This window comes from Asterias rubens, chromosome 3, assembly GCF_902459465.1.
Source record: "Asterias rubens chromosome 3, eAstRub1.3, whole genome shotgun sequence".
NCBI classification, from domain to species: domain Eukaryota; kingdom Metazoa; phylum Echinodermata; class Asteroidea; order Forcipulatida; family Asteriidae; genus Asterias; species Asterias rubens.
The window spans coordinates 6,328,898-6,341,278 of record NC_047064.1 but is presented as its reverse complement, the minus strand read 5'-3'; the positions used below and the strand labels follow the sequence as shown (position 1 = coordinate 6,341,278).

The 12,381-nt window shown below is 38.0% G+C and overlaps 1 protein-coding gene across 1 annotated transcript in view; it reads right to left on the bottom strand.

Moving 5' to 3' along the window:
* Positions 1–12,381, bottom strand: part of LOC117287832 (neurexin-4-like) — a 67,182-nt gene that overhangs the window by 35,973 nt on the left and 18,828 nt on the right. Inside the window, exons 2-5 of the mRNA XM_033768372.1 lie at positions 11,694–11,816; positions 11,053–11,249; positions 8,493–8,634; positions 7,325–7,528 (exon numbers count right to left, since the gene is read on the bottom strand). Of these exons, the coding sequence (XP_033624263.1) occupies positions 7,325–7,528; positions 8,493–8,634; positions 11,053–11,249; positions 11,694–11,816 (666 nt within the window). The remainder of the gene's footprint in view (positions 1–7,324; positions 7,529–8,492; positions 8,635–11,052; positions 11,250–11,693; positions 11,817–12,381) is intronic.

The following is a 12,381-nucleotide window of genomic DNA, read 5'->3' as shown; positions in this document are numbered from 1 at the left end:
GAATCCATTAACATTTAGCGAGGTGACAACCGGCACAAACCAGCATTCGCGACTGGACACCAACCCTCAGAAATCCGACAAACAATTTATACCTCTCCCTTTTCCAAACCTCTTCCCCCTCCTTCCCTCCCACCTCACCCTGCCCCTATTGTGTGCAATATTGCTTGATTGACTTTTTCGTAATCTCATTGCCTTTTGATGTGGATCAGGTGTTGTTATGATTTTTATGGCAGACCATGTGCAAACTGTGGCCGCGGGTGGCATCGATACAAGGTCATGAAGGTGTCTATAGAAAGAAGTCACACGTCTACTTGAACCTCTTGTTCTACAAGATATTGACATTCAATGTTTGCTTTCGTTTGGTAGTTTTGAGATGTTTTTTTTTTTTTTAAGGGAAAAAACATCTCAGGGCAATGTCACACGAGGCAATTTATAGGCAGCCAAGGGTCCATTTCACAAAGAGTTAGGACTAGTCCTTACTTAGGACTAGTCTAAGAAGATAATATTAAAAGCTTAAGGCTAGTCCTATGTAAGTAAGAACGAGTACAGTTGTAACTTGCCTAACTCGATATAAGACTAGTCCAAACTTTTTGTGAAATCCACCCCAGTTCCAGGCAATCTTGCCAATAGAAAACACTCTTACTTTCATCTTGATATGAGAAAGCAGGGAATAAGCAACAAAAAACAAGTTGGAAAATAGCTCCTGTTTCACCTAAGTGTTCCTTTTGCATGCAGTGCCGTTGGCTGCCTCCAAGTTACCTGTAAAAATTGTCCTGTGTGACAGGGCCTTCACTCCTGGACAAAAGTCTCTTGACAGGGTTTCAATTCAACCCCCTTTGTAAATTCTTGTTAATTTTGTTATGAGATCACTGAAACTGTGGCGCGGACAAAAGACTTTCGTTTTATACAATTTGTAACTCTGCAAGGTTGGAATACAATCTAGTTCAGGTTTGTGGAAACACCTTGTAAAACTCTCTCTGCATAAGAAATTTAATTTGTGGTGCTGCGCTGCATATTGTGCTTAATTTCATTTCCTATCTAAAAATGGCATTGGTACATCACAAAACAGTACGAATAATTTCAATTGCAATTTTAAATCAAATTTTAAGGGACAGAAAACAAGGATTACACTGCTCAAAGAAAAAGTATGACAAAAATAAACACACAAAATCACATAACTGAAGATCATTTTTTCAAAACTTATACAAAGAAATTAAAGAATGAGGCATGATATATTTTGACTTTAGAAAGGTAGGACAATTTTACAAGGGCTGACCTCCATGTTACACATGGTGTACATTTACGTTGATTTTAATAGACTATTTTGGCTATTTAATCACAATTTTTATACTTTTTTTCCAACGGAAAAACGAATGGAAATCAGATTTAGATAGGAAGAATATTTAATGCATGAAGAATGCATGTGTAATGTGGATGTTTTGGTTTTTGGGTTTTTTTTTTTCCTTTTCAAAATTGTGGTTTTTTTTTTAATATATTTAAATGAACAAATGAAAAAGAACAAGACAAAATAACCAGCTAGTTAAGATTGTCATAATTCCTGACCTGACATAACTATAAAGTAATTTGTTTAAGCCAGAAAAGGTGATTCAAAACAACTTTTGTTGGAGACCTTTGATCTGGTTCAATTTGATCTGTTCTTAATTTTTAATAATTGTATATTATTATATTATGAAGCTATACCTTCAAATTTGGGGTGGGTAGGTCAAAACAATTTTGAAATTTGTTAACATTGAATGTTCGGAACAACCCCTAAGTACACCATCTGTAAATGTTTGTAAGGTAAAAGCACATTAATAACAGAATATTAAAACATGTACTTATTTGCTTAAAACCTTTTAATCATTTCAAAGAGAAAATAAAGTCTGTGTGGAGCCAACAGCTTATCTCAGCTGAAGGTCACACAATACGTAAGGTATTATGCTAATTTTATTCCTTTATAAATAATACTCATTTAAGTTACATAGGACCTTAAGAACGCTGCCAACACCAAAACAAGCTATACATGTGCTGGAATACATTAACACAGGTATATTGAAAAAAATGAACATTAATTTCAACTTTCTTTTTATTTAAATGAGAAAATCAAATTAGCTGATTTGCAAACTGCTTACCAACCAAAAGGTAGGAGCCCAGCAGAGTCTTTCTCAAAGTCTTTCTTGAGAAAAAGAAAACTAGTCTAAAATCTTTTTACTACAGTTGACCTTATAGAAACAATGAACAAAATACAATGCAGGGAACAGTTCCGGCAGGCAATTTTGCACAGCAAAATATTTAGACTCAACTTGATTTGTGCACACTGAATGCTAATATTGAGAAGCAAATGGTGATTTTTTAGTAGCAACTGATTTTTATTTTGTAGCATTTTGCTCTGCTATACAAAGAAATCATTCACTGCACTGGCACTGGCATTGAATGTTTCATGCTTAGTTGACGTGCTGACAACAAAGTTGTCATTTCTACTAGAACATTTTAAAGGGCACCAAGGCAATGACCAAGGGGCATAGAGGTAATTGCTCTATGATGAACAGTCCTGCTGGTACAGTAAAAGGTCACTCTGTTGGTTCACAGCGTGACCCACCATCATGTACACGACATGGTATGTCAGGACTTTATTAACAAATATTCAGAGTAGAACCAATGCTGTATTTATGACAACTGTACAATGCCTCTTCACATCTCGCCATGGAGCTCTTCCACTTTCGGATTAAAGACACTTGACACTATTGGTAAATTTCAAAGACCAGTCTTCTCACTTGGTGTATCTCAACATATGCACAAAATAACAAACCTTTGAAAACTTGAACTCAATTGGTCATTGAAGTTGCGAGATAATAATGAAAGATAAAAACACCCTTGTCACACAAAGTTGTGTGCTTTCAGATGTTTGATTTCGGGACCTCAAAATCTAATTCTGAGGTCTTGAAATCAAATTCAAATATTTTAGTGATAAATTACTTCTTTCTCGAAAACTATGTTACTTCAGAGGGAGCCGTTTCTCACAATGTTTTATACTATCAACAGCTCTCCACTACTCGTGACCAACTAAGTTTTTATGCTGCCAATTATTTTTTAGTAATGACCAATAGTGTCCAGTGCCTTTAAGCACTCAATGATGACCTAGATATGAGGGATCATTTCTAAGGCAGAAACACTTCAGAAGCAACTAACCTCATCAAATTAATATTATATGGCTGAATACATAATTTGATGGTGGGTTTTTACTTATGTAGCACAAGTATTCCTCCTTTAACTGTAATTTTTGTGAAATATCTCAGCTCTCACCGTTAGTTTTCTTTGCATATGTGCATATATACTTGTGTGTTATGCGCAGAGCAGTCACAAGACGTTCATGCGCCTAGTTGGTAAGACACTGCTCTAGAATTGCAAAGGTTGTGGGTTCGATTCCCACCCGAGTAATATGCCCGTGAGGTTTTTTTTGCCTAGCGCTCGGGAAATGACTGAGTATACAGTGCTAACACACTTCGGTGTTTATAGGTAAAACTATAAAATTAAAATAAAAAACTTTATCCCCGATGTAAATTTTCAATCCGCCTCCGATCTGGGTAGCATGCTCTAGCCGGATTGAAATCGACTGTGAATGTTTCTTATCTCTGATCCGTGTCAAAATGAAGCGGGCTGAACCAGGTAGGTTTCAACAAAGGTAGTGCGAAAAGGCCTCTATTCAGATCCAAAGAGACAAGACACCAAGTACACCCTACTCAGCATCAAGGATAAGACTAACTGAGATCCAAAGAGACAAGACACCAAGTACACCCTACTCAGCATCAAGGTTAAGACTAACTCGAATCCAAAGAGACAAGACGCCAAGTGCATGTACAACCTACTCAGCATCAAGGTTTCTGGCACTAACCTCCTGCGGGGACGGTTAACCAACCCGGCATGAACAAACCGTGAAATGCAATTTTGTCACTTAACTGCCACAAGCTCCGGTGACCATGAAGGGATATCAGGCAGGCAGGGGGAAAAAATGCTGTTATTATTTTTTTTTTTTTTTTTTCATTTCATCACATCCCAGGATATCATGTGTGGGTTGTTAGGAGTGAGGAATGGTTAAATTGTTGGTTCATAATTGATGATGAGACAGCAGAGCTTTAAAGAGGGATTTGTGAAGTTTGTTTGTTTGGGGGTTTAATCAAAGTACCGAGTATACAGTGCTAACACACATCGGTGTATGGGTAAAAAAAAAATAATAATTATATTCCTTATCCCAGATGCAAATTTAACATCTAAGATATATCGTTGAGGTACCCACTGCCAAACAATAGCATTCGAGATGCCTCTGGCCACCGGGCAGTCTCGGTAGTCTAGTTGGTAAGACACTGCTCTAGAATTGCAAGGGTCGTGGGTTCGAATCCCATCCGAGTAATATGCCTGTGATATTTTTTCACAGGACTCAGGAAAGTACTGAGTATACAGTGCTAACATATTACATCGGTGTATGGGTAAAAAATTATCCCGATGCAAATTTAAGATCTATTGTGGGTTTTTTCTTTCTGGTTTTTTTTTTTTTCTCCCTGAAATCTCTCTTATTTGTCAGCAAATAGTGGAACGTCAGGTGGTGGCACATCAGTTATTCATGAGCCCTAATTGGAACCATACACTGGACAATTACTTAGCACTGAAGGAAGCTATTAGTAAAATGCAAGCTGTATGGTCTCATTTACCACTGGTATTTTTAAAGCATTTATTTTGCATTGGCATATTTTTGATAATACTTTCTTTTCTTAATCCCTAATGTATATTTCTAGCACTGCTACATGTAAGTTTTAGGGTTTCTTTTTGCTATTTAATGCTGCTGATAAACTTTGCTTCTCTTACAAGATCTTGTGGGATGATTTGTAGTAGGAGCCGTACTCGTGTTGTTGTTTTTTACATTGTGGGATTAACCTAGAATGTTTTTTACCGGAAATATTAAAGGAGGTTTTTTTCTCTCTTTAAAGGACAATTTTGAATGCTTTCACCAGTAAACCTTCATTTTAGCATGCCCCAAGTTTTGACCACTCCTGGGAGAACCCCCGACACGTACTTTACCTTGACTATAACTTGTGTGTCAACTGAAAACGTAATATTAAGAATATTTTGGAGCATTTGTCCCCGATATCTTACACAGATGTTGTTTACAGTTCCCACTAGTCATAAATTCCTCAGACTGTGATGAGAGCTCCAATGAACCATATTTTTTCATTTCAATACTTTCTCCATACTACTACCGGGTATATATTTTTTCCGCAGCAAGACATTTCCAATATAATGACAGCTTGTCCCCTCCCCCGTCGAAACATGAATCTGCACGCATCATTACATTCAGCAACTGTCTGGAACATTTTTTGCCAATGTTATTGCCTCACACTCGGACTTTGACTTTCATTTCAAGGAGCATACAGGCAGGGCTCTAATATAACGTGAGATCAGGATTTCTGCTTGTTCTCATCCTTTTACTGTGGCTGTGCCAAGATGTAGAACAAAGAGCTACTCCAGTAGCTTTTTCCCTCGTACTGCATCTCTTTGGAACTCCTTGCCTGGTGCATGTTTCTCTCCATCCTATGATCTGCCATCTTTTAAGAGGAATATAAATTCCACCTTCAGCTCCACCGAGTTTCTGCATTTCTATGTTTTCTTCCTTGTAGCCCTTTACCTAGAGTGGCTTTTAGCCTTGTTTTGGGGGAACTTGCATGACTTTTTTTTTTTTTTTTTTTTTTTTTTTTTTTTTTAAATAACACCTGACTGCAGGCCTGAGGCGAGTAGTTCTGGCATTGGGCCAGTGAAGAATGCATGGACAAGTCCAACAGTCTTATGTTTTTCACTTGAATTTTAACAATGGCTCATTGTGTTATATTTAGAGCAGAAGAAAATGATGTTAAAGACCTGCTTGAACGAAAATGTCAAGTCGTAAACTTTGCTAGGGAAATCGAGTCATATGACTATAAAAAGATTTCAATTGTGTAAAAAAGCAATCATTTTGAATGCCCTTATCCAGTTCTTTTCTGAGAGATTTGCAAAAAGCCCTGTTACGTAATCACTCTCAAAACGTCATCTCTGGGAGCTCCAATTTGTAAAGCCGCTTTGTTGCAGCGTGGAGTCATAACAAAGCAAGCTCCCAGAGATGACGTCAGCGGCATTGCCCTTTGACGCGCGCTCTCAACGGCAAAAGTGTTTTTAGTTTTTCAAAACCTTTAGGTTGGGGCCTGATTTTTTAATCGATAATTACGAGAAATTCAGAGGTGTACACATATCAAAATTACATTAAAATTGTGAACAGGTGCATTATAAACAAGTTAAAATACCATTTCCAATGAAAACATTCCGCTCAGGTAGCTGTTTAAAATGTTGACTTTGAGTCTGATAAGTACCTTACAACTCCGTTTAGTAATTAAGTACATCTAACACTCATAAAGACAAATAAGGTCTTTGTCCTCTTACACTTCTTAGTGCTTGTTCAAACTAATTAGTTCAAATAAAAACAATTATGCAAGTTAGATACTTAGTGGATGAAGGGGACTTCTTGTTATTAACTTCACTGCCGTGAAAAGAGTTCCTAACTGTTCTCATTGTGCGCTTTTTGATTTTGGTACATTTTATGTACCGTTTAATTCTCATATTTGTTCTTTTTTTCCCACAAGAGTATGGAATAATTGTATTATTGAATTGAATTAAATTGAATCGTCCGGAGACTGAATAATCTTTGAGATGGTGGTCTCTTTATAGGGATTCAGAGGTTTTAGTGTAAAACCAGCACTGCTCGGATTGGTTCTTACGAAAGGAGAATTGTGGTTAGTGGGCTCAGAGGTATTGAGTAGGCTGCCCATTCTGTGCGAGTGCCCTGTGTACTGGAGGCCTGGAGCATGTCAGTTAAAGGAACACGTTGCCTTGGATCGGATGAGTTGGTCTATTTGGTCTATAAAAAGCGTCTATAACCGTTGCGTGGTTTTCATTTTACTTTGCAAACTAAGACAGTCGGCCATTTATGGGAGTATGTGAGTCAAAAATTTGACTCCCATAAATGGCTGACCGTGTTAGTCGACGAGGTAAAAGGAAAACCATGCACTTGTGAGGCGTGTTTAGGTGGATCATTATATTTTACTTTTACAACATCTTTCCAACCATATGCATTTTATAACAAACGGTTACAAATGCTTTTCAAAGCCCAACTCGACCGATCCAAGGCAACGTGTTCCTTTAATCATTTCACCTGCCACCTAGAAACCTACAACCTTGATCACTGGCAAAACAAAATGTTTTAAAACAAAAAGGAACAAGAAAAAAATAACTCCTGTGTACTAACCGAGATTAATGCTCACTAGGATCTTGCCTCCCTTCATCTGGATGAAGAGGTAGTCCGACTGTTTACTGACCCCCGCCAGCAGGACTCCGTCCGGTTGTGTCGTCCTGATGCGCGCTTGGAACAACCCGTCGTAGGATTGGATGTGATTATCCGGGTTACTGACGTCGTATTTGATGTAGGTATTCCCATCGAAGGAGGCGGTATCTGTAAAAATAGAACAATTGACACTAGAAGTGAAAGCATAAAGCCTGGTTTATACATCCTGTGAATGCGAAGCGTCATTTGACGTGAATTTGATAACTCTGTATTTGCGAATATTCGTTGCGAATATGTGCGTCAACATTGAGAAAGGAAGTATGAACTTTTCAAGTTCATTGACACCTGAAAGTAAAAACAAAACTAATATTAAAATTATTTGATGCTTGAATTGCAATAATGAGGATATCAATTGCTGTATAAAGACATTTTCTGTTTTGTTTTGGGGGTTTTTAAGACAAAAATGGGGATTTTACCATTTTGCCCACTTCATTTCAAAACCGTTTCAGGAAATGTCACTTTCGGTAAGGTCCAATAGTTAGAGGTATTATACAGGATTGGTAGAGCTGACAATGTTTATGTAACGTACAATGTTTTTTTTTTTGTGTGATAATAAAGAATAACAATTTTGGTTTGACCCTTACACCAATGTGTGTAAGCGCTGTATACTCAGCACTTTCCAGAGTTCTGTGAAATAAATCACAGGCATTTAAAGGCAGTGGTCACTATTGGTAATTGTCAAAGACTAGCCTTCACAGTTGGTGTATCTCAACATAAGCATGAAATAACAAACCTGTGAAAATTTGAGCTCAATCGGTCATCAAACTTGCGAGATAATAATGAAAGAAACAAACACCCATGTCACACGAAGTTGTGTGCATTTAGATGGTTGATTTCGAGACCTCAAGTTCTAAATCTGAGGTCTCTAAATCAAATTCGTGGAAAATTCAACTTTCTCTAAAACTATGGCACTTCAGAGGGAGCTGTTTCTCACAATGTTTTACACCATCAACCTCTCCCCATGACTCGTCACCAAGTAAGGTTTTATGCCAATAACTATTTTGAGTAATTACCAATAGTGTCCACTGCCTTTAACTCGGGTAGGATTTGAACCTTTCTTTGTTGTACGTACCCTTAAGACACCCATAAACCTCCACGCGCATTGCGGGCGCTCCGATGAACAAGGTGGGGTTGAAGCGGACGTACCGGGCTTCAATGTTCCTCGTAAACTCATTCTTCTTGGCGAGGTTGCCGTCTGTGTTGCCTTCAAACATCTATCAAACAGAAATGAAATGAAAGTTATAACGATGGATGATGAATGAATAATAATAATAATATCTGAAGACTAATTTATATCTGAAAACAATTTATGGCAAGCACACTATTAAACCATAGCACTTCACTCTTTAAGGGGCACAGCAACTTTCATTTAGCACCCTGGCACTTGTTGTGGATCCCATGGGCTATTTCGAGGCCTGATGTTATGACAACAGTTTCCATGCTATCAAATTTGTTGGGCATTTTAAAATAAGCATTGTATTTTGTAGATGATCACATTGAAATTCCAGTTAATTTCGCTTTCAAAAAGGGTTAAATTTCATCACGAGATAAATGACCACAATCGTGCCTAAAATTCATCCATTGTTTTACTCGTCTTACAAAATGTCAAGAGTTCTAGCACTTGGAAACATCAAGGAGAAACTGCCTTGATGACCTTGCCCTTTCAGAAAACAAACCACCCGGCCTGTGTTTTCTATTCATCCTGTTATAATTGGTGCTTGCATTGTTGGATATGTAATTAAATAATTAAATAATATTCTCATTATTTGGGAACTCTTGGTGGCAGCAGACTTAACAGGTAAATTTCCATTGTTTACAGAGTTCTGAGCCTGCGTGCATTACCGAGAACAACGGATTTTACCTAGTAAGTCTACTGCCACCAAGCGCCCAGAAAGTCCCCCATTCATCCCCAGTACGTTGAATGTATTGTTTCAGTCATTAAGTGGTACATTTGTATGCATTCAAACAGCAAGTTCAACGACCGAATGGACATTTCACTACCCTAAGGGCTACGTGTAGAGTCCTATTAAATATTTGTTAGACATGCGGACTGTAAACTACCTGATGGATTATATGAAAGGAACACATTTTAGTCAATTACTAATACGCTATTGATTGGGTGCATTACTCAGGTCTGATGAATACAGTGGGGGGAAAAACTCTGACAGGCATTGGTCGTAAGCCACATTTTGCAAATAAGTTCATGAATATTCATTAAGCACTTAGGGAAAATGGCTGGTACTGTGGAGTGCCTTGGCGGTACATGAAACTGAATCTTGCAGACAGATTCATGGTCAAATTTGTGAATTATGTGTAGGTACATAATGGACAGAACATGGTTCTCTCCATGCATTAACACACATTTTGCGTGCCGATACATGCACATTTCGGCTGATACACCAACATTTTAATTTTACAAAAAACATCCAAGAGAATACCATAAAGAAAGCTCAAGATTTGGGTGTATCCGCCTGATACACTAGCTTATGAGTCCTATTCATGAGTCCTAAACAGACCTGATACTTCACGGGGGCAACAGAGGCGATTGGCTTCATGACCCTGCTCATTGCCTTGGTGCCCTTCAAATACTCCAACAGAAATTTACAACTTCCTCATAGTGTACCCTTTAGCAAGGAGAAAATGCCTTGGTGCCTTTGCCCTTTCAAAAATGAAGCGTACAGGCCTGCCTTAATGAATGCAAATTACTAGTATAGTCGACAAATAAAATTAGTCCGCCCTCCTTTCAGTGTAATATTTCCATGTACCAGTAGATAACACTTAACCTTTCAGCATTTGTATTGACCTGATGCACACACACACACACTCTTGGCATTTTTCACCAGAATTCTTCCCCATAATTTATAATGTACAATGTAACAGGAGTCTATAGCATATGGTATGTGTACAACGGTGTAACTAAACACCAAAACCCCAGGGTTCAATTTCATAGAGCTGCTTAAAATACATAGAAGAAGAAAAATTAGCAATGCACTAGACAATTTTGTGCTTACAAAGAAAACAAACCCTGCAAACAGATTACCTGTCAAAATGTGCATTGTTTGTTATTAGTTTTTCCTAGTTGGAAATTTGTTTTAAAAGCAATATGTTGGTCGTGCTTTAAAGTAACTTTATAAAATTGGGACCTTAGGCCAAATTTCATACATTTGCTGTTCTTGCAGAATATTATAGGGCATGATATTTGGTCCCTGGAAAAAAGTAGGTGACATTTATTGAGTACTAGGCCTGACCTACATATGGTGATGGCTTTAATAGACTTTTAAGGCTACTTGGTCACAATTCTTCTGATTCTTCTGAAATGAGACAACATTACATTTTATGTACATTTACATGTAAGTAGGAAGATTATCATGCCTGAAGGGTAGATGTATACTTCTGCTCAGACAAATAAGCAGGGTATCCATACAAAAAAAAACTCTAAAGAGTTCCTGAGATTCCAAGAACACAGTGAGGACACAATAGAAGGGTAAGGGGTACACCATGCCAAATACCCTGCACCAAATGGGTCTTCTGTGTGACACCAAAAAAACAAAATGCTGATGTCCAAACTCTAGCAGGGAAAATATTGGCACGAGTTCTGACGTCAATGGCTCAAACAGATACAGATAATTTACCTTATCGTTCACTTGATCGTCACTATAAGTTGTCCAATCCTTGCCGTTTGTGCTTAGCATCACCCTGTATTCCTGAACGTAGTTGTCTGTGTTGTATCGACCCTGCGTGGCCACACCGGTAACCTCTGCAACGCTCCCTAGGTCGATGGTAAGATACTGCTCTAGGTCACTGGTGCCCGCTGTCCACCCTCCACCACCTGCGAGTTACACAAAGTAACACCATTGCCAATGAGCACACTATTTCTTCAATCTGTCTCTAAATCCAGATGAGACAAATGGGACGTTGATCGACCAAGCCCGACTTGTCTCAAAATTTCGACATTATTTTAAGATTTACAAACTAGTTAAGGTAATAAACAGTTCAACTGGTAAAGATAACTAATCATTGTTTAAATAATGCTAGTCTGAAAGAAATTCATACTAGAACTATTTTTGTTTGAAAAAAAAAATCCCTCTTTTGCTGCTGAATGCTCCGTAGCACCATGTAAACCCTTAGAAGGTGCAACATAATTGGGTCTCAGACATCATTACTTCAATAACTGTATCAGTTATTAATTCAAAAAATGTATTCTAAGCGCCTTGAGTACATTGTTGGTAGCATGCGCTATATTAAACTTTGATATTATTATTCCTATACTTACCATCTCTGTTGTGTAGTCTGGCATACCTTGGGCCTTCAAGAACATGAATCCATGATGTCGCTGAAATCTGACCATCAAGAATGGCTCCTGACTCCATACCTAGGGGTAGCCGGCAGTTGGCATCTAAAATAAAAAGAAGAAAACAAAATTAGGTCTGAAAATAATTGAATGGTGAACAACATGTCACTTGATACAACTGAGGAATCCTTTAACAAGGGTGCTTGCTATGTGAACAAGAAATACCGGGTTAACAGCTACTCTTTTGCGGTAAGTGTTTCTGGGTTCTTTGACGAGCACTACCAATCCGAGTGTATGTAGTATGGTGTGATTGATCAATTTTGGTCAAAGTGTCACGACCGGGACTCGAACCCAGACTCTGCTGATCAGATACACCAGAGCTTGCTTCCAGTGCTCTTAATCGCTAGCCACGACACTATAGTGTGCACGTGATAAAACCCGTAAGGACCAAGTATTCAATTATTTTTGTTAACTATGTACAGTAGTATGCACACACGTAGTACACTGTACTAGAAGAAAATCTACATTGAGAAAATACGTATACAGTGCACGGTGCTTGATTCCTAGGACCAAAGATTAATAAATTTAATTTCAAAAATTTTGGTCTAAAAAAGGGACTATGAGATTCAATAAAGAAGAAAACCGAACATCATTGGCCCCTCTACATTTC